We start from the raw sequence: 25691 nt of genomic DNA on the forward strand, positions 1-25691 counted from the left end.
ATCTTGAGTATCTAATTTCTTTTGGCATGACCCTCGTATGATATTTTTCGTCCATTGATGATGACTCGTAGAAAGAGTATTGTATACAATACAATAGTGATATAATTAAGCTTTTCACTCTCGTATCGTACTATTAGGCCACTCAGCAAGCTTCGTGGCCTAAACATGGTACTCGACTGAAAAGCTCTGTATTATATCACGATTGTATAAAATACTATTATTTTTTTGTACTATAACACCGTTAGTATATCTCACACAAACGAACCCATATTTAAGGTCTTCATTTCTTGATCTAGAGCTTTTACCTACTCGTCATTACGTCGTGATACTCAACCCAAAATACCATTTAATTAATTATAAGTAAATAGGATTTGAGCTCTGTTTTGCCGTAACAACAAAAACGTAGGTACTTTATTTTAACTTCTGATTAGCAGAAACGTCTGCAATCGATGCCACTAGGCTTAGAATAAATTTAAAAGTGGAAAATGTCTGCCTTGGGTGAGACTTGAACTCACGGCCTCTGGATCAATATTCCAGCGCTCTGCCAACTGAGCCACCAAGACTTCAACCAAGCCAGCGAAATTTTCCACTACTAAGGTCAATGGGACCCGTAGCGACATCTACCGTAAGAGTGTTAAACTTCTTAAACGGCAACCGGAGTTCCAAGTCATATTGGAAATTCACCAGTTACGATGCGCTAACCATGCACCCAAGGCAGACATTTTCCACTTTTAAATTTATACGTAGGTACTTAATAAAACAAATCGCATTTGAGTGAACAGCGTGATTAATGAAAGGTCGATGTAAACCACCGAACGATTTGATTCGGTCTCTGAGATATTTTGCCCGCGAGTTTCGATGGGGATCTATTTTCTTTTGTATACTGACAATAGGATCAAATGTACGTATCTATTAAATTAATTTAATTATTAGATGTTTCTTGTCATACAATAGAAATACTTAATAATGTTTGTCTTCTTAGATTGAACCACTACGAATTTAATAAACAATACACGCGCTTTGTTAGTGAAGCCTGCTTATAAATTAACTGAGAAAACTAAAGCAAACTAATTAGACACTAATGGATAGGTACTTTGATGAACACGGGATGAACAAATATGTATTGCATTGTTACATTACATACCGGTTTTTAAGCGTTATCACAGTATAATAAAATAAATCTGGGGGCACGGCAGTGCCCCCGCCAAGTCGAGCAAAAAGAGGCACGGCCGTACCATCCTTTTCTCGAAGCATTTCAGACCATTTTCAACCCCCTGTTACTCCGTTCTGGATAAAACTAGAAGCCTCCATTTTCAGCACCCAAGTAGTCATTGTATAAACACGGTATACTCCAAATTTCATTAAATTTGAACCAATAGTTTAGGAATAATTACTAGCCAAAGTTTCTTAGTTTTGTCACTCACTGGCTGACTGACACACGATCATCAATGATAATAAGACACTTCTAGTACACTTGGAAGCTTCAAATTTAGAATACAGTTAGTGTTTAGTGTATAAATCACACAAAAATTAAAAAATGTTGCAATTTCATTCCAGGTTTTCAGATACACCAAATGCATAAATAACATTGTAATCTCATATCAATATATGGGATTACCAAGTTATATTTGCAGTTGATTTACAGTAAATAAATCCGTGTACCTGTCTATGTAAATTTATACAGATACCCGATGTCGTGATGGGTTGAAAATCTCACAACCCCATTTCCTTACATGGTGGGAGTCGTATAATTCAACTATGATTTATGGGTTCCATTGTGGTCTGGACGAATAGGCTGACAACCCCTTCATAATTTTGCCAACAGTTGCACTGAAACGAGTTCGTGTGCTCTGCGTACCCTGTTGGAAAATACATGCGCGACTTTATTTATGTATATAGATATGAGGGCGAGCCCTCGCCAAGTACAGCAAAAATTTAAAACAAGTAAATTGCAATTCTACCTACATCACCAACTTCATATACCCATATAAATAATTATATGAGTACCTATAATCAATGTATTGCAAAATGTAATTAAATTATGTTCAAATGTAATAAAAAAAAACTTGTGCTACAGTCGTTAATAGTAGGTACAGTCGAGATCATAAATATGTGTACGTTTTTTCAACTAATTTGCAATGGGTTAAGGTGAAAGAAAGTATAGCTGATTAAGGGTAGAGCAAGTGGAGCGACCGCAGCGCTCTAGGCACCAAATGGTAAAGGAGCCGACAAAATCGTACCTACATGTGAAAAAAATCCAATAAAAAGTGGGCGCGCACATATTCCAAAATAGCGAGAGGTCATCATCATCCTCCTTGCCTTATCCCGGCATTTGCCACGGCTCATGGGAGCCTGGGGTCCGCTTTGAAAACTAATCCCAAGATTTGGCGTTGGCATTAGTTTTTACGAAAGCGACTGCCATCCGACCTTCCAACCCGAAGGATAAACTAGACCTTATTGGAATTAGTCCGGTTTCCTCACGATGTTTTCCTTCACCGAAAAGTGACTGGTAAATATCAAATGACATTTCGCACATAAATTCCGAAAAACTCATTGGTGCAATCCGGGGTATGAACGCGCGACCTTCGTATCGAAAGTCGCACGCTCTTACCGATAGGCCACCAGCTAGCGAGAGGTGTCAGGAATTAATTCAGATATTGAAATGATTGTGGAACGATGTATCAAAATGTCGCAGTGTACAACATTCATAAGGTGCAATTAAATGAAAGGAAGATTTTAGTCATTGACAAACCCTTGAAAGACAATAATCCATTGAAATTGTACCTGGGCGTTTTCCAAATTAAATCCCGAAAATCGAATTTCACCAGATCTGGACGTGTCTGGGCTCATTCTTCTCAGAATCACGAGCTGATTCGATCCCGACGATAAAAAAAAGTGTCCTAATATTTTTTTCCTTTTACGTCACGATTTTAGTATGAACTTACTACGAGCGTGACGTATTGGAAACTCGAATTTTGTATGGAAAATTTGGGACACATTTTTTTATCGTCGGGATCGAATCAGCTCGTGATTCTGAGTAGAATGAGCCCAAACACGTCCAGATCAGGTGAAATTCGATTTTCGGGATTTAATTTGGAAAACGCCCACCTATCAATTATATGGTGTTGCCTTGCATCAATTAAAGTTACGTAGTTACAAAGTTACGTCGTAATCTAAATTTCATGTGTCCAAAATACAGTCCGAAGTGGAGTTCTTCATAAAAATTATGCCAGCAGAATTGTCGCCTGCGGTATTTCCGGACCAATACGACCTTCAAACTTTCAAGAAAAGAGCGTACTAACTAAATAAATAAAAAAACTTTGGTGTTTCGGGTGTCCATGGGCGGCAGTTATTGCTTACCATCAGGCGACCTGTCTGCTCGTGTGCCTCCTATCCCATAAAAAAACCTCTCAGAGAGTCAAAGGAGCAAGCGTGATGAAGACTAGGAAACCGAAGGGCGTTACTGAAAAAAAAAACACCGAAATGGGCATCCCGATACAGTTATGGACCTGCAAGTACATTTGGCCTATGAAAGACAAGGGTTTTGATAGAACAATTAAACAATTTTGTCAACGGTGTAAATTGCGATTGCCAAGTCAGTCCAGTTTTCTTTAAAACATGAAATATATTTAATATTGATATGGTCGTTATAAGATATTATTAGGTTAGCTATAGGTAAACTACGTAACAACTTACGGCAGAAGGTCCTTTAAGTAGGGACTGAGTAAATTAACCGACTTGGTATTAAAGGGATCTCAACTCTTTTTACGCCAGAAGAACTGAGTTGCGAGACTTGGTGTTTTTACAAGTTTTGTTTTTGATGGGATAAATATATATTGGGGACACCTTACACATATCAACTTAGCCCCAAACTAAGCAATGCTTGTACTATGGGTGCTAAGCGACGATATACATACTTAAATAGATAAATACATACTTTACATAGAAAACATCCATGACTCAGGAACAAATATTATCAGTGCTCATCACACAAATAAATGGCCTTACCGGGATTCGAACCCAGGACCGCGGTTTAGCAGGCAGGGTCACTTCCGACTGAGCCAGACCGAATAAAGAGTGATATTTTACAAGGGCTACCTATCAGCAGCGGCTGGTCCATACAAGCCGATTCTCACCGGCTTGCCTAAAATTGATTACTAGTAAAGTACCTAATCTTAAGGTAGGTTTCTTTTTGCTCAGTGTTGCCTAGCAGAAATTTTCAGCAGCCGCCACTGCTACTCGTACCTATACTCAAAAGTCATAAAAGTTGGGAAAACAAGAAATTACAAATATAAATTCATAATACGCGGTCAAAATATCTAAACGAAAAAACCGGCCAAGCGCGAGCCGAACTCCGGCCCGAAGGGTTCCGTAAAACTACATACCTATGTATAATAATACATACAACATACATACAATCACGCCTGTATCCCATAAAGGGGTAGGCAGAACACATGAAACTACTAAAGCTTCAGTGCCACTCTTGGCAAATAAGGGGTTGAAAGAAAACGAAACTGTGACATTGCAGTGACAGGTTGCCAGCCTCTCGCCTACGCCACAATTTAACCCATATCCCATAGTCTTATGTATAATAATAATAAGTTAATAACTGCAAAAAAATGTTTCGTTGTACGGAAGCCCCACTTAAATATTAATATTTACCTATATTTATTTTATTCTATTAGTATTAGTTATATCTGAGAAAATTTCAAACGTGTATCACAGTTCATGATACAGCCTGGTGACAGACGGACAGACAAACGGACGGACGGTATGGCCATTAAGACGACTAACAGTATTGTAAAATGTGTGTGAAACTCAATACGATATGTCAGTAGGAAAATATGCGAAGTCAAAGTTTCGCACTTACATTTTTAACTGACAAGGTTGCGGGGCCATATTAGATATAAGTATGTACCAGCATAAGTAGGTACAAACCTACCTATAATCTGAAAGTTCCCTTAATCTACGTATCTATTGTGGCAACCCGTGCGGTCAGTGCGGAGCGATAATTAATCAACATCGCCGGTAAGTCCCTCGCCGCGAACTTGTGGTTGCCCTAATCCACGCTGAACCGAGATAAACATTATCGACAACCAGGGCCTGTGGCCAAGATTACAAACGTTGACGCTCCGTAGCGAACGTTACGCAACTGTCTCTGTCGCACCAATACAGAAGAGCGATAGAGAAAGTTAACCCCGAGACGCTACCAAGCCTGAATGATTGTAATCTTGGCTACCGGCCCTTTGCTAACGCTAAAATTAAATAAGTATTGAGCGGGTAACGTTTCTCGCTCCGGCTCACGCGTGACCAATTTAGTCGAACGTGATGAAGGGTATTGCGAATCCAGTACGTGTGATTTTGGCTCAAGTAGATTTCCTTAAATTTCTTTGTTAGAAACAATATATTTCAACAGTGTGGGACTCCACTGTAACTCGACTGAGTTACCTTGTAAATTGGACTTAAATCAGTAATATTACATAATAAAACATTAGGGACATAAAATTATCTTACAATAAAACTAACTATTAAATCTAAAATTAAACTTAAAATAAAATAAAATAAAAATTAAATTAAACTAAATAAAACTAAAATTAAACTAAAGTAAATCTAAAAATGGCCCCTGTGGCATAGTACCGAAGACGCTGGCAGCATTTCCTCGCTGGATGGTCAAGCTAATACGCTGAGCGAGGAAGCTGCCAGCTCTTCGGTCGCCGGTGGCGTCTCTTAGTCTCTTCGATAAGTCCTGAAGAGACTCAGAGCGCCAGGGCCCCACGGACCAAGGGTCTCGACGCCGAATGGAATAAAAATATATTCGGCGCCGAGACCGCTGTATTTTCCTACCTTTATTTTCTCGGCCGCTTCTGCTGCTGCCGCTGCCCTCACAGAGGTTCGGTGGAGATGAGACGGGGCCAGTGTGTCAACGCAAGTTGCGTCCCAAACCAGCACCCGTCCCATATTCCACGGAACCAACGACATCCCATCCGGTCTCTTACCGTCCGTCCTAGATATGCCGGTCGGCTCTAAAAGGGCCGGCACATTGACTGACGCAAGAGACCGGCGGATCACGTCGTTGAGGGCAGCATGCCTCGAGAAGCGGCCAGCGCTTCGTTGGCAGGAAAGGCCGTGGTGCCCAAGTCGGTCAACCTCATGGCCACAGGGGCAGCGATGGGGGGCGCAGACCGGGACCCCAAGACGAAGAGAAATTGAAATCCGGAGAGTATCGGGGGTTAAAAATGTGCCCAAATTTGGGGAAGGGTGTGCATGGAGCCAGAGCCCTGCTTCGCTGGTTCCAGCTGCTAGGAGTCTGGCTCGTCCCTCAGTGTCGGATTGGGCTAGGAGAGAACTAACGGTCAATTTACATATAATGTCGTCCCAGCTCCTTTGAGAATTTGGATATTCGGGAAAATTTTGACCGGGACAAGCAATTGACCAAGCATTTTTGGCGTCAGCCAAGCCCGCAGCCTCACAGTTTGTTCGTAGGATTTTTCCTATGAGACTGGACGAGCTATGAGCTGACGACAAAAAAGCTGGTAATGCCACACTGGAAATTTTGCGGATCCCTAACCCACCGTGCCGGATGGGAAGGGATCCCTGGGTCCAAGACTGCTCAGTGCTCGCTGAGTTTTATATTTAGGACGGATTCTAGGTTAATTTTAATTATAATATCTATTTGTGAAAGAAGATTTTGATTTTTCCAAAGGGTGCAGCAGCGAAGCACATAAGTTAATTTCGGGACGAATAGGCAAAACTTTATAACAGTCAAAGCGTAGTGAGGGCTAATTTGGAGCAAACGATGAGAGTGTTCTTCGAATTTGGAAACGCAATTTTGAACATAACTAGGAAAATTTTCTTCGAAGATGGGGGATCCTAGGAGGCAAAGGTTACTCTTGTCGAGTAACTTTATATTAGGCGCGAGAGAGTAGAATTTTTGAACAACGTCATCTTTGTTAATACAGGAATTTTGAATGAATAATTCACACTTATCAAAATTTAGTTGTAGGCCAATGGAGTTAAATCTTTGGATGATCACTGTAAGATCGGCTAGTACAGTGTCGGCGTCGCCTCCTAGGGTCCCGTCATCCAAGTACCAAACATTAAATTTAGATTTCAAATTTTGGATGATAGGATTTATTGCCAAACTAAAAATTGCTGGCCCCAGGGGATCTCCTTGTTGGCAGCCTACTTCTGACGATAATTCGTTTTTTCGGTACATTAATTTCGTTGGATCTGCGTAACAGTGGAGAAGATAGTTATAAATTTCGGGAATGTTAGATTTTGCTTCTGCCAACAAGGTATCTCTGTCCAAAGAATTAAATGCGTTTTTAACGTCAATTTTGAGCAACACTTCGCATTGGTCGTCTCTAAGGAATGTCCGGAGGGCGTGCACGGCGGCTTCGCAACCTCCTTTGATTCCAAAGCCTAATTGAGTCGGTTCGAAAGACTTTTGCAATTTTGGTAGGATATGTCGAACGGCAATTTTGGATGCTAAGCGGCGAAGTGTTGCACCAACAGCGATTGGCTTCACCCCACCATCCTTTTTCGTTAACGCTATTAAATTTGCTCCATATAAAATGGGTACAATTTCAGGGTTAATATTACCTGTGAACATATTATTTATTAATTTTGTGGTGTTATTGATTAATTGTTCGCCAACGTCCCCTAAGGACGGGCATGTCAGATCCTTTAGATGTTGTGGGCTGAGGCCATCGAGTCCTGCTGCAGACCCGGTTTTAAACGAGCAAATGGCATTGAATACCTCAATGTTTTTTGCCTGTATGCAGGACTGAGTTGCTGTTGGAGGGTCGAAAAAGTAGGGGGCCGCGGGAGCTGGGGGATGTTTAGTTTGTAAGGCCGAAAGGGTATCTGGATTTAATATAATAATATTTAATATAGTAATATTTAGTTTAAAATAGCAATTAGCTGAAGGACCTGCTTATTAGCAGCAAAAATTTCAACAGTTACAGTTTCAGTATTTTTCAGGGTCATTAAGATAAAAGACGCACACTTAAAAATCCGTTCGACGGCCATATCTTCCTCCTTACATTTTTTTCGGCGAGAAAAGTTGTTTGTTTTTTTCCTCCTCATAAAGATTATTTTTCCTTTTAATTTTCCGGACTCCTTTACGGCCCAGCCACGACATTAGTCTAAGCGCGGCAGCGGCGAGCGGCAGCCATACGTGCGAATGAAAAGTCCCATCGCTGTGTCTCGCTTCAATGTATGGCCGCCGCTCGCCGCTGTCGCGCTTAGACCAATGTCGTGGCTGAGCCGTTACCACGAAAAGCCTATGAAGCTTACAATCGACCGCGTCACGCAATTAATTAGTACCTACGTGAGATCATCCTATCTCGGAAAATTATGATTGAAATATAGGGCCGGGGTACGTAGGCGAATGGCACAAACGCTCACGAAACGAAAGGCTCGTAGGTATCTATCTCTATCGCTCTTGCGTATTGGCGCGACAGAGCCAGACTACCTTTCGCGGCGTTTCGTTTTCATTTCGCGTCGCAGAAATGCAATTCGGCTACGGCACCAGGGTACGTAGCGTATAGAACTTAACTACATAATACGGTTTAATTGAATAAATAAATAAAAAATTCTGGGGTAAATAATATACAGTTTCAAGTTTTTAATTATGTGCTCCAAATGCTCACAACTTTCTCGGTAGCCTTTTGTTTCTGTTTTAATGCGTTTTAATTTTAAATTCTTGGTGACCTGAAAACCGGTGCCCCGTTTGTTAGACACGATTTACATTAGGCCGTTTTCACATTATCCGATCCGATATCGGATGTAGGAAGGATGTAAAATGTAAGATTTATGCGCTTCCAGGTCTTCATTTATGTATTTAATAGATCATTATTACTAAAAAACGATATAAAACGCAAAAATTGCGGATTTAATGCCGATAGCACTCTCCTACAACAGTTTTTGTCCGAGGCACCATGGAACTGCCGATATCGGCAGGACGCTTCCGACATTTTTTGGCATGCCGGACCCCCGTCAGTTGTCGGCCGATAATATTTGTTTGTGTGCGTATATAATGTATGTATACCCAATCTGTGTAAGAATGTCCTATAATATTTATTTGTTTATTTTTTATTTATTTTTTATATATACGTTTGTAGTAGTGTGCGTGACAAAAATGGCGTCTATTAAACAGCTGCTAATGATCGAAATTCAAATTAGTTGACAATTTCCATTGAAAAAAACACGAAAAAAAAAAGGTTGTACCTAATGCATCGGTCCGAATTGCGGATACGGATTTTTTCATCTTTTTGTAGATATAGTTGAATGTAAAATTATTTCTTTTGCCTGACACCTTGAGTATTTTTTATGCTCGTTATTTTAATTTTACAATATAATATTTAGGATATAGTGCTTATAATTATTAAATATAAAACATTTTTTAAATATTTTTTGACACAAAATCATACTTCATTGATTTGGAACAATGCGTTTTATCGGACCGACATCCGACACTATCGGAAGCGTTTATCGGATGTAGGATGTCGGTCCGACATCCGATATCGGATCGGATAATGTGAAAACGGCCTTACGCTGAGCGGCATCCATTTGGCTGTACTACAAATCAATTTACTTATCTACTTGTTGTTTTTACCGCCGCACCCTAATCTCAAGGAAGGTGGTTCTCAATTCGTCTGTTTTTATTTTTATTATTTTTTAACCGTCGCCTCATATCTCTTAAGAAGGACGGTTATCAAGTCGTCTGTATGTTTTTTTTTAACCGCCTTCCAAATCTCAAAGGAAGGGGTTATCAAGTCGTCTATGTTTTTTTTTTATGTTGTTCCTCGATATCTCCGTCGTTACTAGACCGATTTTGAAAAATTTTTTTTTGATTGAATGTATATGCATACAGATTGGTCCCATTTTTCTCAGAACCCAGTTCTGATGATGGGATCCTGGAGAAATCGAGGGAACTCCTCAAATCTGAAAGGCATACATATGGTGATTTTTGTGTTTTTAAAGGAACAGCATGCATTTACGTACGGAACAGTGACATTTGGTGCAGTGGAACTCCTGATGATGGTCAGAATGGAACTCCTCAAATTTGAACGGCACACTTATAGTGACTTGGGTATTTTTATAAGAACAGCATGCACTTACGTCCAGAACAGTGATATTTGGTGTAGTGGAATTGCTGATGATGGTCAGAACGGAACTCCTCAAATCTGAACGGCACACTTATAGTGACTTTGGTATTTTTATAAGAACAGCATGCACTTACGTCCAGAACAGTGACATTTGGTGCAGTGGAACTGCTGATGAAGAGTGAGCCGCCCCTGGTTAGAGTTCCGTTCTGATAATCATTCTCATCTGTAAGTACTTCAGAATCATCCAGATTTCAAAATTGGTTCAGAAATGACGGAGATATCGAATAACAAACATTAAAAAATATACAGACGAATTGATAACATAATCCAACATTTGAAAGTATTTATCACCAGAACCCCAAAGGAAGGCGGTTTTTTTTTTCTTAAAAAATATTATTATTTTTTTTTTTTAATGTTTGTTCCTCGATATCTCCGTCGTTACTGGACCGATTTTGAATTTTTTTTTTTCATTGAATGTATATGCATACAGATTGGTCCCATTTTTCTCAGAACAGAACCCAGTTCTGATGATGGGATCCTGGAGAAATCGAGGGAACTCCTCGAATCTGAAAGGCATACATGTGGTGATTTTTGTGTTTTTAAAGGAACAGCATGCATTTAGGTACGGAACAGTGACATTTGGTGCAGTGGAACTGCTGATGATGGCCAGAACGGAACTCCTCAAATCTGAACGGCACGCTTATAGTGACTTTGGTATTTTTATAAGAACAGCATGCACTTTCGTCCAGAACAGTGACATTTGGTGCAGTGGAACTGCTGATGATGGCCAGAACCAAACTCGTCAAATCTGAACGGCACGCTTATAGTGACTTTGGTATTTTTATAAGAACAGCATGCACTGACGTCCAGAACAGTGACATTTGGTGCAGTGGAACTGCTGATGATAGTCAGAACCGAACTCCTCAAATCTAAACGGCACACTCATAGTGACTTTGGTATTTTTGTAAGAAAAGCATGCATTTAAGTTCAGAACAGTGACATTTATTTAGTTATGTTTTTTCTTAAAAATTAATAAATGTTTTTTTTTTTGATCGAATGTAATATGCATACAGATTGGTCCCATTTTTATCAGAACCCAGTTCTGGGGACCGATTTTTGAACCTCAAACGCATGAATTCGCCATTCGAAAGTCTGTGGAAAACGACGTAATGCTACGACTTTTGAACGGCGAATTCATGCGTTCGAGATTCATAAATCGGTCCCCTGATGATGGGATCCTGGAGAAATCGAAGGAACTCCTCAAATCTGAAAGGCATACATATAGTGATTTTTGTGTTTTTATACGAACAGCATGCGTGTTTTTATACGAACGTACGGAACAGTGACATTTGGTGAAGTGGAACCGCTGATGATGGTGGAACGGAACTCCTCAAATCTGAACGGCACGCTTATAAGTAATGACTTTGGTATTTTTATAAGAACAGCTTGCGTTTACTTTCAGAATAGTGACATTTGGTGCAGTGGAACTTCTGATGATGATCAGAATGGAACTCCTCAAATTTGAACGGCACACTTATAGTGACTTTCGTATTTTTATAATAACAGCATGCATTTAAGTTCAGGATAGTCACATTTATTTGTTAGGAGATTTGTTCTCTACGTTATGCTTACATATCATTAGGTACATCATTACATCAAGTCAAATTCTGTCAAGCTCGATTTCTTATATGTAATCGGATATCGGATTCATGAGGAATTGAGGAAACTCCTCAAACCTTAACGGTATACGTATATTCAATTAAATTTTGTGTTTCCATCAAATAATCAAAGATTTATATTAAAAGCAGTTTTAAAAATTACCTACACATTTCTACATAATCCAACAGTCGCAAGTACCTTTCACCAGAACCCCAAAAGCTGCGGTTTTTTTTTCTTAAAAATTATTATGAACACACTTATCATGTTTTTACGCCAAATAAATATTATTCCATTCTAATATTTTTAAATATGTATGACTAATAGTAATAATATGATACGTATAGATGTATGTTCATACTGATTGATCATATGTGTACAACATGAAGATGTATGGCGGTCATATTACCGTGCCAGCCCACATATGCCACAAACGTTACCCTATATTCCGATTCACGCAAACACTGGTCTCATATTCATCCCAATAACGATCGGCAATGCCGATGCCGGCCGAGAATCATGGCGGATCAAATATTTGATGAAATCAACGTTCAGTGCCGTTGCATAGTTTCACGGGCTCTTGTTATTCATGGCGCGATGCGGCGTTATCCAGCGGTTTCATAACGCGTATAGGGGAGAATGGGGTTGCAAATACTTTTTTTGAATCCAACTGTTCAACTGGTCAACCCGGCGAGAAATATACGTTGAGCCCGTATATGTTTACATAAATCCTATTACTGGCCACCTTCCAATTGCTGGATAGTTGGACACCTTTTATCCTACCTACCTACAGTACGTATTAAAAATCTGTTGAATAGTTATTTTGATATTTAGGCAATCCGAGTTTTTTTAGAACTAAATGTACGTCTTTTATTTGTCCTTTATGAGCTGCCCTGTCCGGTTATTAAAAGTTGACTAACAAAGTAAATTGTCAAAGTTTATTTTATATGCTCACATTGAGCATCGAGCATCGAGTTTTTATTTAGTTTTTAATCGGAAAATGGAACACTGGTAACGTTAGGCCTACTTTCCCCTGCCGTTATGATTCTTCGCACGTCGCGAAGCGTCTAGTTTGCTTTATGCTCTCGGAATTCTATTATCACCCTGTAGTGTGGTATGTGGTTATGAGATGAATGTTATGCTCCATAACTTATGAGATGAATAACATATTTAATCGTTTTGTTTGGAGATATTATCATTGATCTTAATTAAACAATTGTGGATTAAGCGGTAATCCAGTACGTAAAATAATATTACAATATCAAATACCTACTTAGTCAGGTTTATGAGGTATATCACTGGGATGATGGATATGATATTGGTTTTTGAATATCACTAATTACCTTGTAGGAATTGTATGAAAGCCAAAAAGTTCGGGAAAATATTTACCTATATATCTATTTAGAAAGTCAACATAAAAAAAAATGTCGTGTCTCCCTCTCCCTTTCTTTCTTAATTAGATATTAAGGAATAAAACTCTAAGTTCTTATGTATACAACAGTTACATCTAAATATAAACAAATAAATCTATCTCAACAAAATGACAACATTTAAGTACTTAAAACAAAATACCTACATCACCACACCGCGATCAAAAGGCATTAACGAAAACAAGCTTCAAAAGATTCCCCAAGAAACTTGTCAATCGGCCTCAAATTTCAACAAAACAAGAATTATATCTCAGTCTCTTTACTTACCCTTTGGCCTTTCACAGTCATCCGCTGAGTGTATTTGAGCTAACTTTTTTAAGCCACGGTAATGCGCAGCGCTCTCCGTGGGCAGTACCTAAATTACATTATAAAGGGATGGGATTATGAAATGGTGTCCCTCGCACGCCTTGCTGGGAAGGCTAATTAATACGGAAAAACCACCTATGCCTGTGTGCGTGATGGAGGTGCCACCGTCCAGTAAATAGGTATCTACTCGTACATTTACTATATAAAATTAAAAAGCTTGCGTATAATTCGTTTAACTTAATTGCAACCCTTTTGGAGACCTATTCTGCACGGGAAGCATGGTCGCGCGATAGACAATAAAATAGCAGGCCGTCCCTATCGCACTATTTGTAAGTGCGATAGGGACGGCCTGATATTTTATCGACTATCGCGCGACCATGCTTCCCGTGCTGAAATACAAAGAACTCTTTCTGGTACATAAACCATCCGTATCCTACTTTGCCAAATCATACTGAACTATATAAAGACGTTTGTGTCCATAGTCCATACACTCGCATTGTCAAAGAATTTTACACGCAGAACTCAATGGGATGCTAGGTATCTAGTATGCTAGGTAGCGGCTGGTCCATACAAGCCGATTCCCACCGGCTTGCCTAAAATTGATTACTAATAAAGTACCTAATGTCATGGGGTCTCATCCGGAACAGTGCAAAATTATTTCCAAATAGAAATCATAGATGGCGCTAAGTGTCACGATTGACGATTATTATTTTTTTATCAAATAGATTTAAAGGTATTTGAAGCGTCATAAATTAAGTACATTATAAATTAAATACAAACATCGATGACAACACAAATTTAATGCATTATTTTAGAAATTTTCAAAGAAATAATATCACGTAATATATTGCTACTGACTATGACGCAACAACGTGAACAACCTGCGCGCGACAGTATCGAGCTACCTAAATTTTATTGCATATTGTCACTAGATGGAGCTGTCACTATCTACAGTATACTGCCAACGAAACGGTGCGATTGTGTGCGTTCCGTTCATTGAGATATATGTACTACGTACTATAGGCGACGTTGCCAGACGGAAACTCTGCACAAGCTGACAAATGCGCGGAGTGCGCGAAGCGGTAATTTACGCGTAGAGTAGTAAGTCCACCATCAGATGCGACACATTATTATATGCCGCCTGTCAAAATTATTTATTTATTTATTTACAACTTAAAAAATACAAAGTAAGCGATCACTGCCGCCCATGGACACCCGAAACACCAGGGGTGTTGGAGGTGCGTTGCCGGCCTTTAAGATGGATGTACGCTCTTTTCTTGAAGATTTATCTTCTTCTTTAAAATACAAATATATACTTATATATAATAATATATATATAGTGCGGTCAGTTTTTTTGGACAAAGCGTAGGTATCCATTGTTCTCTTTTTTCATGACCAGGCCAAAGAAAACAGCAAAAAGTGAGCGTGCTAAAAATACAATTTTACTCAATAACTGTTAACAATCAATAAACAAATTAACTTTTTTTTTTATATTATAGTAACATAATTCATAAAGTAGTAAGTAGTTACCTAATAATTTTCCAAATTGAAATAAATATATTTCGCAAATCTATTAGAGGTGAAACACATTAGTAGGAACAATGAAAATGGCACATCTGCGCGGTTAACTTTTTAGTCTATGATTGCGTCACCAAAATCGCGCAGCCTCGCTCCCGCTCGCGTGTTCGTAGAATATTCAGCTGTCAGCCGATAATATTTGTTTGTGTACGTTAATAATGTAGGTATACGTTTGTAGTAGTGTGCGTGACAAAAATGTCGTCTATTTCTATTAAACAGCTGCTAATGATCGAAATTCAAATTAGTTGAACAATTTCCATTGAAAAAAAAGTTTGTAATGCATCGGTCCGAATTGTGGATACTAGTTTTATCATCTTTTAGTAGATACAATTGAATGTAAAATTATTTATTTTGCCTGACACTCTTGAGTATTTTTTATGCCGTTATTTTAATTTTACAATATAATATTTGGAATATAGTGCTTATAATTATTAAATATAAAACATTTTTTAAATACTTTTTGATACAAAATCATACTTCATTGATTTGGAACAATGCTTTTTATCGGACCTACAGTCAACCAATTGGAACCATAGGCCACTGTAGAACTATGTTATAGTAACGTTATAAATCAGATTGTAAGAAACCTCTTACTGCTTGTCATTTTGACATGGTTGTAGAGTGGCCTAGGGTTCCAATTGGTTGACTGTACATCCGACACTATCGGAAGCGTTTATCGGATGTAGGATGTCGATCTGACACCCGATATCGGATCGGATAATGTGAAAACGGCCTAAGCATTAATCGTTAGTGCGTTTTCACATTATCCGATCCGATATCGGATGTAGGACCGATATCCCATACATTGAAGCCGCCATCTTTGATTTTTGCCTTTGAAATCCTTCCGACATTTGCTACATGCACGACCGATGCGATGCATGCGAAATCAAACCTTATCGATATGGAAGTATGAGACGCGACGATTGCCGACTGGCTAGGATTTCCGAACGCACACGAATGCGCGCCCGGTCGCCGATTTGCGGCGGAGTGGGCCTAGACCTCGACGCGACGCCGCACTTGCGTCGCGCGAAGCGCAACAGCATTTTAAAACATTATTATTGTACAAATATAATTATTTATTAACCACATCAGCCCCCCCCCACCAAACCAAACCAAAACACACTACATTTTTGCATTTTTCCCCTCGCTAGGTCGGAAACACGCGTTTTGTCCTTCAATACCAGCAGGTAAAAACCCACTAGTGGATAAAGTAATTTGACCTTGAATATAGTCATATAGTGAATCTAGTGATGACGATATGTTTTACCACCTGTGGAACTCCTGGAAGCAGTGATAAACGCGTTTTTGCGTTGTACTTTCCTCGCTATAGTGAGGGAAAATGTTGTTGTGTATCGTGGTTCAACTATAGAATACTTTCGCTTGCTCGTTTTTCAATTCCACACTCGCCGTTAAAATACAACTTTGCACTCTTGTATAACAAATAACTATGTATTTTATATTTTTGAATATATTTTTTCAGACTGGCACTTAAAAAGAGTTTAAACGTTTTTTTTTCTAAAAACCAAAATTTTTCAACAAAGGTTTTACTTTTCACTTTTCGACGTCTATCAATGAGAAAGGACCTTTTGTAGTAAGAAACAATACGATTTTTTTTATGTAAAAACGATAATGTAAAAACGGCCTAAGGGTTACCAAGGCTCGATCGGCGCGCCTAGTGGACGCCAGGCTTAAATTGTCTGGTCTTGGTGTTTTAATAATTTTATGTGTTTATAGTCGTAATTTATTTGCGAAGTATTAATTTTATATCTGTATTTTTAAATTACACTATGTTGTGGTACCGGGAAGCATATTTTAACTTAAAAGGACGTAATGACAACATTTCATACCATGTTTCAGAAAATAAATAGTTTCAGAGTTTAAATTAAGTTTGCAGTGTTTGCACAATTTTATGAATAAAAATATTACTCTCGAAAATGTTTTATCAAATACGTACTTTACATTTTGTTCATTATGTTTACTACATGTACATTCTTAGCTATTATACTTATGTATTTCTTACATAATAATATTCATTTCCATATTTCTAATTAACTACGCGCCTGCTTTAGAGTGCTTTAAATTTTAACAAATCAATGCATCCTTTGGTCGGGGGCTGGGGCCTCTCAACTCAAGGTCGCCGGCGCCGTGGTCGCGGGGCGCGGGGCGTGGGGCGCGGGGTGGGGCGCCGCGGATTTCGTTCATTCAATTCCACTTGCATGTGTTGCGGACAGAGCGAGTATATTATACGTACGCGGCGAGCACACATACAAGCCGCACGGCAACGCCATCTAGTAATGTTCGACTTTAAACGTCCATGTGACGTTATAGGTTTAGTGCGTGAAAGCTAAAACAGATGTCGCAAGATGTTGCAGTTTGATGACTATTTCGACGTAGGATACTGATAAGAGTTTTGTTGGCCACGCGTGGCTACTGGCGCCATCTAGCTCTTTGAGTGTGGATTAAATTTAGCCTACAGGTCTAGAATACTTAGGACGGCGCCCATTTTTAGTATGGGATTAGGTATCTGTACTAGTATTATTTGATCTGTGCTAATGTTAAGGTAGGTTTATTTTTGCTTTGGTGTTGCCTAGCAGAAATTTTCACCAGCCGCCACTGGTATCTATACATATTTAATGCAATCACTGTCAGACGGATTCGTAGGTGCTTTTCGTTACATTCGGTTTTCCCGTGATATCGGCTACGCTCGTAGCACACGTAGCACACACGCAATGGATGGTTTCTCACTCACTGGCGTAGTAGCCGACGTCGTTGTTGACGTTGATGTGGCCGGCGTCCTCGGCCGCCAGCATGTGCGCGTCCCACACGGTGCGGGGCCGGGTCGTGCCCGTGTCGTGGTGTGAGACAGTGTACTCACTGGCGTAGTAGCCGACGTCGTTGTTGACGTTGATATGGCCGGCGTCCTCGGCCGCCAGCATGTGCGCGTCCCACACGGTGCGGGGCCGGGTTGTGCCCGTGTCGTGGTGTGAGACAGTGTACTCACTGGCGTAGTAGCCGACGTCGTTGTTGACGTTGATGTGGCCGGCGTCCTCGGCCGCCAGCATGTGCGTGTCCCACACGGTGCAGGGCCGGGTCGTGCCCGTGTCGTGATGTGAGACAGTGTACTCACTGGCGTAGTAGCCGACGTCGTTGTTGACGTTGATGTGGCCGGCGTCCTCGGCCGCCAGCATGTGCGTGTCCCACACGGTGCAGGGCCGGGTCGTGCCCGTGTCGTGGTGTGAGACAGTGTACTCACTGGCGTAGTAGCCGACGTCGTTGTTGACGTTGATGTGGCCGGCGTCCTCGGCCGCCAGCATGTGCGCGTCCCACACGGTGCGGGGCCGGGTCGTGCCCGTGTCGTGGTTTGAGACAGTGTACTCACTGGCGTAGTAGCCGACGTCGTTGTTGACGTTGATGTGGCCGGCGTCCTCGGCCGCCAGCATGTGCGTGTCTCACACGGCGCGTGGCCGGGTCGTGCCCGTGTCGTGGTGTGAGACAGTGTACTCACTGGCGTAGTAGCCGACGTCGTTGTTGACGTTGATGTGGCCGGCGTCCTCGGCCGCCAGCATGTGCGTGTCCCACACGGTGCAGGGCCGAGTCGTGCCCGTGTCGTGGTGTGAGACAGTGTACTCACTGGCGTAGTATCCGACGTCGTTGTTGACGTTGATGTGGCCGGCGTCCTCGGCCGCCAGCATGTGCGTGTCCCACACGGCGCGGGGCCGAGTCGTGCCCGTGTCGTGGTGTGAGACAGTGTACTCACTGGCGTAGTATCCGACGTCGTTGTTGACGTTGATGTGGCCGGCGTCCTCGGCCGCCAGCATGTGCGTGTCCCACACGGAGCGGTACTCCGGGTCGTGCAGCACGTCGTACAGCGCGTCCGGCTCCACATCGTCGAACTCGGCTACCACCTGTCGCAATACAAATGTTCCATTACATTAGGTGCAAATAATTAATTGCACAATACAATGCACCTTAAGAGGATACGGTAGCGAAAATGCTAAAATGGAAAGGAGCCCCCCTTTCAACTTGGGAATTTCAGTTAAATATACAAGTGTTATTAACTAGATTTATCGAAAAAAAATTATCCATTAAGAACAACTCAGTCAAAAGATATTTCTAAAAATCTTTAAAATCGAGGTTCCGCTCTCGACTCTTTCCTCCTTCAAAACTGAATCAATCGGAACGAAATTTGAGAATCTGAATAACAATGAAATAATCTATGTCGGACCGTTTAGCTTTTTTGGTTAATTGTTACCAATCTTGAGTATCACACCTTTTTTTGCGCCACAATGAAAAAGGCCGTTTCTGGAAATTTTTGATTGGCTCTAGAGTCTTTAAAAAGCAGAATATCAAAAAAATCAAAACGGTCCGACACAGATAAAAATAATAACAATCTGTATTGAAAAAATCATTGCTCTATCTTCAAAAACCAGGGAGGAAATAGTCGAGAGCGTTTGGATGGAGAATTGACCCCTACCGTATCGTCTTAAACGTTTCCTATAAGTAACTAAGAATTATCTGGGATAGTTTACAAAAGATAGACGTACATACTGAATTTTGATAAAATGTAAGTAACCTTATTTTGCATTTTGAATTGATGTATTTTTAACCGCCGCCCCAAATCTCAAGGAAGGTGGTTTTCAATTCGTCTGTATGTTTTTTTTTTATGTTTGTTCCACGATATCTCCATCGTTACTGGACCGATTTTGAATTATTTTTCTTTTGATCGAATGTATATGCATACGGATTGGTCCCATTTTTATCAGAACTCAGTTCTGATGATGAAATTCTGGACAAATCGAGGGAACTCCTCAAATCTGAAAGGCATACATACATATGGTGATTTTTATGTTTTTATAAGAATAGCATGCATTTACGTACGGAACAGTGACATTTGGTGCAGTGCAACTGCTGATGATGGTCAGAACGGAACTCCTCAAATCTGAACGGCACACTTATAGTGCATGCACTTACGCCCAGAACAGAGACATTTGATGCAGTGTAACTGCTGATGAAGATCAGAACGGAATTTCTTAAATCTGAACGGCACGCTTATAATGACTTTGGTATTATTTTAAGAGGAGCTTGCGTTTACTTTCAGAACAGTGACATTTGGTGCAGTGGAACTTCTGATGATGATCAGAACGGAACTCCTCAAATCTGAACGGCACACTTATAGTGACTTTCGTATTTTTATAGGAACAGCATGCATTTAAGTTCAGAACAGTGACATTTATTTGTCAGGAGATTTGTTCTCTTTGTTATGCTTACATATTTTATTGAGTTTTCAAGTCAAATTTAGTCAAGCTCAATTTCTTATAATCGGATATCGGATTCATGAGGAATTGAGGAAACTCCTCAAACCTTAACGGTATACGTATATTCATTTGTGTTTCCGTCAAATAATCAAAGATTTACATTAAAAGCAGTTTTAAAAAATACCTTCACATTTATACATAATCCAACATTCGCAAGTACCTTTCACCAGAATCCCAAAGGCGGCGGCTTTTTTTTTCTTAAAAATTATTAAATTTTTTGTTCTCCTTATTAGCATTGGTTCAAATCCAACTGGGTCATGCATGTTTAAATGTCGCATGCGGTTACTTCAAAAACAAGAATTTTTATTTTTTTCCGTAATAATTTTGATAAGGACAACTTTCTTCCGTCGGCTTCGCAATCGTAATTCATAATTCATAATTCATTTATTGTCTGTAGAACATGGGTAAATACAATGATGGAGCATAACAATAAATACATAGAATCACCATGGTCTTGCCAATAGGCGTACAAACAGTGAAACTTAAACCTACTTAATAACATAACTACATAAGGCATGCACATTTACATTTTTAGCTACATACTACGATTTTCACATCTTACATACTCATACATATATTTAGTTAAAATGTGTCACTGAGGTACTCTTGAATGGAGTAATAGGCTTTTTCTGATAAAAAGTTATACAAGTTTTTCTTAAAATGCTGTACTTTGTTACAATCTAAGATGGATTTTGGAAGTTTATTATATAATTTGGGTGCCATACCAAATACACTTTTCGAAAGTAAAGCAGTTTTGAATGGTTTCACATATATTTCTCCTTGATGTCTAATGCTATTAAGTTTTGTAAATAGATCTATGTTAAGTTTTACATATATAGCTACTTCGTAGATGAAAAGGCAAGGCAAAGTTAATATTTGATGTTTTAAATACAAGGGTTTACATGGCTCTAAAAAGTGTTCATAGCATGCTGCTCTAAGACATTTTTTTTGTGCTTTAAACGCTCTTTCCCTATCTGTGGAGTTTCCCCAGAACATAACTCCATACCGTAATGTAGACGTTACGTAGGCATGATACGCTGTAAGCACAGTAGACTGACTTGCTACTTTTCTTAGATTTAATAGAGCGTACGAATATTGATCTAGTTTACTACATATTGCATCGATTTGATTTTTCCATGTCAATTTGTTGTCTAAATATAATCCCAAAAAACGTGTCACTTCAGTTTCTTCAATTTGTGTATTCTTATAACTAATATTCAAATCAATTGTTTTGTTTACTCTTTGTCTAAAATGCATTATTTTTGTTTTAGATAAGTTAATTTTTAAATTGTTTTTGTTCATCCATTCAATTATTTGTTCAAGAGTTCTATTAATGTTCGATTGGTATGTCTCTAAATCTGAGTCTCCTCCTGATATGATTACTGTGCTGTCATCAGCAAAGAGTATCATGGGATATTCAACAGCTAACGGAAGGTCATTAATATATATGTTGAACAGCAAAGGACCTAGAACGCTGCCTTGTGGTACTCCGCGTAATATTTCTTGTTCGTCTGATAAGTACGTAATTTCGGTTTTACTTTCTAAGCATATTCTATTAACTTGAGTAATTTGTTTCCGATTTTTTAAATAGGATTTGATCAAATGGTAGGCATTACCTCGTATGCCATATTTGTACAGCTTATTTAACAATACTTCATGGTCAACGAAGTCAAACGCCTTCGTCATGAGTAGTAGGGTACCCCCGTTACCAGCCCGGGTCTGGGGCCTGCTCCCAGGACCCCACCAACGCCCATCCAGGGTCTTGTTGAGCCTAAAAAAAAAAAAAAAAAAAAAAACTAATAGCCCCCCATTTAGATTCATTGCGCTGGGTCCCGACGCTCTCAGAAGCCTCCTTCTAGTATTTACAGACTCCGTTCTTTACACAATACACCTTGTGCACGACGGTCACAAGAGGATTACCGATCCTTTCTATTGTTCGATCTGGACTCGGCGCTAGACCATTGTTACCCTACCCAGCTACCTGGCAGTGTCATGCACACCTTTTCCTTGTGTGTCATACTGATAGGTATTTTATAATTAATTTTTAGTATAACTTTGTGATCATATGGATTGCGATTCTAACCTAACCTAACCTAATTAAAATACCTAACTTTTCCATTCGTAACCTAACCAAATTTAATTAAAACCTACTCTTAGTTAACCTAAGTAGTCTAGACTTACCTTTATGAAACCTAACTGAGTTCCACCTACTTTTACTTTATTTCTATAAATGTAGGTATTTATGAAATGTATTATGATTACGTTTTAACTTAAGAACTTCTGAGTTACATTTAAGTTTATCCAAATACCTAAACTTAACGATCCTATCTAGCGTATCTTTCTTTTTCTCGAATATTTATGATATCTTATACCTATTTCTATCATACATCTCTTTGTTGTATTACCAAATTTGTACATATGATTAATAAGTCAATTTTTTTGATTACGTCTTAATAAAAGTAAATTTCCCATCTTATCAAACTTTTTTTACATATATTTCAATGTTTTGTATCTGAATAAACCTCGGTAATTTTGTGAAGTTGCGTTTTTGCTTAATTGCTTTATTTATTGTACCTTCTTTGAATAATTTACTTACCTATGTCTATTATTATTTTTTATGACTTGTGTATTGTTTAAGAGAATGCATACTTTCAATAAACTTGTTAAGACGTGAGAAACTGAGAACCGGTTAAAACATGTTTAAGGCTAATTCTATGTGAAAAAAAAATGTCTTTTGTGTATTTTTATAGATAATATATATTTATTGTTTCCGTTTATTTGAATAATTCGGGTTTTGGGTAAAGAGATCCTTCGACGAACATGTCAAGGCATGATACTTTGTATTCATATTTAACAAAGAGCATTAACATGTTTTAGACTAACGCACCGGTAATTCTTGTGACTTGAATTTATTATTGTAACAACTTAGTTGCTTTACTATAGATGTTTATCATCATCATCATCATTATCAGCCTATCCTCGTCCACTGCTGGACATAGGCCTCTTCTAATGCACGCCACTGCTCCCGATCTTATTAGATTTAGATGTTTATTGTATTGTAAAATGACAAAAAGTTTATTGTTTGCGTTCAGGTATAAGATGAACTGGTTGAAACAAGATTTATGGTACGTTCCCCTGCTCTCTACCATATTACGAGTATAAAAGCCAAAGAGAGTCGAGGCTGAATAAGTATTCCTGTAGAGGCAGCCTTCTGTACCAGAGCTCCTTGTATCTAGTGTGGTATATAGAGAAGTGGAGTGTGCGTTCAAAAGTGAAGTGTTTATAGACAGATCCAACAATGGACGTGAATATGTTTTTCTTTTTAAATTACTGTAACCCATATTTCGCCTTTTTTTATAATATTGTTTCATATTGCAAGCAAAAAAAAAGTTAATAGTGTTTTTTTGGTTTTTATTTTTTTAAAAAAACTATGCGTTTTTGGTCAAAAATTGCTTTGTAATGTTGAAAGCGCATTAAATTTCAAACAGTTTGACATCTTTTTTATCAATGTCCGTCAAATAGTTTTCGAGATTTGAAGCGTCAAAAAAGGTTAATTTTTGACGCATTTATAAAATGTAGCGTTTTGCCAATATTTTTAGACAAATATCTGCAAAATACTTCATGATATGATATATAATATAAAACAGAATTAGTTAGATTTTACTTTTTCCTTTTTGAGGGTCCTGGTTCTGCTACCTGTAGTGATAGAAAGTCCACTTGAGTTGTATTTGACCACCAATTGCTGTGGAATAAACTACGGGAACGGAAAGCGCCCACGCCAATTATTAAGATACTGGAGAAGTGGTATTCCCAGCAGAAGAACGTAGTAAGACGGAAGTCAACTCTGTCCACAGCCAGCGGGCTAAACTATGGCGTGAGACAAGGAGGCAGTATGTCTCCGGCTCTCTTCAGCGTGTACATGGATGGGCTGTCGCAGGCTTTGACCAGTTAAGTACCGAGGTTGTCTGCTCCATCAATGGGCAAATGATAAATCACATCGCTTATGCAGACGATATGGTCCTACTAGCAACATCTGTGGGAGCTATGCGTAAGTTACTTTCTGAATTTATGCTCATGGAGGCAGCACATATGCCCACACATGTACCACCTCTTTTGCTTGATGGAGTTCAATTGCGGAGAGTACACGAAGTCAAATATCTTGGCCACATCTTGTTGTCCAGTTTAAAAGACCAGGAGGACATAGAAAGGCAGACGCGAGCCACCGCAGTAAGGGCAAACATGTTGGCTAGAAGATTCACCAAATGTAGTGACAGCGTAAAAAGACAGCTGTTCCTCAGTTTTTGTACAAGCGTGTATACTGTCGAGTTATGGCCAGACTACACCTGCGCGGCGGTGAGAGACCTGCGCGTGCAATACAACACATACTATGTACTGATATTTCGTTAAACGGAGAATACTATGATTCGGGCACGTCCACGACAACGCTCGTGAGATTGCATCGATGTTATTGACCCTCAGTGATATGCTTTAAAACCAGTCCGTACAAGAACAATTTCGGAACAATCTGATTCAATTAATGAGGGTTTTCTACTCGTAAATATTTTTTTCCGCCAAGCGGCGATCCTGAGGTCTTTCTGACCGTAAACTTAACTTACTAAATAAATGTTGATTTGTTATACGCAAATATGTGTCTAAGGCCCACTTGCACCAACCACTTAACTCAGGGTTAGTGGGCTGTCATCTGTCACATTCCATATAAAATGGTGGGTTATTCAGGTTAACCCTCCATTTTCGTCGGTGCAAGTGGCCCTAAGTAATACTTGAACAGCCCCCAAATAATAATAATTCGTTCTCCGCTACGCCTCCTGTAAATATATGTAAACTATCCCATTTGGCCATTACCATCCACCGATTATTTCTGATCCAGTTATACTAGACTTATGATATAATCCTATTTTTTGAAATAACTGGCACTCTTTTGGTCTTAAATGAAAGCTAGTGAAATTTTCTACATTTTTATTTTACAATGTATGTAATAGCCTGAGTTGTTTTGCTGATATCTCGCCGTGTGCCTGCTATACGGCCACAACTCAAAATTTTTAATTTTCTGGATTATTGCAGATTCGTATTCAAAATTGTTCAATTTACGACCTTATTTCGAGAGCCATAGCAAAAAAGGTCCTTAAGAGTCTTTTTCTCACAAGTGGCCGTATGAAATTGACCATAAATTGTCAGAAGATTCCCTGCAATACGGCCACTTGCCAGTTTGTTCGCATGTAAACCGACGGCCGTTTTGAGTTGTGGCTGTATAGCACACGTTTTAAATGTAAGTT

At 39.3% G+C, this 25691-nt stretch overlaps 1 protein-coding gene across 1 annotated transcript in view; it reads right to left on the reverse strand.

Moving 5' to 3' along the window:
* LOC125226140 (START domain-containing protein 10-like) overlaps positions 1–25691 on the reverse strand; it is a 105049-nt gene that overhangs the window by 16141 nt on the left and 63217 nt on the right. The window contains exon 2 of the mRNA XM_048130032.1: positions 18840–18987. Within this exon, the coding sequence (XP_047985989.1) occupies positions 18840–18987 (148 nt within the window). The remainder of the gene's footprint in view (positions 1–18839; positions 18988–25691) is intronic.

This window comes from Leguminivora glycinivorella, chromosome 1 (assembly GCF_023078275.1).
Source record: "Leguminivora glycinivorella isolate SPB_JAAS2020 chromosome 1, LegGlyc_1.1, whole genome shotgun sequence".
Lineage (NCBI taxonomy): Eukaryota > Metazoa > Arthropoda > Insecta > Lepidoptera > Tortricidae > Leguminivora > Leguminivora glycinivorella.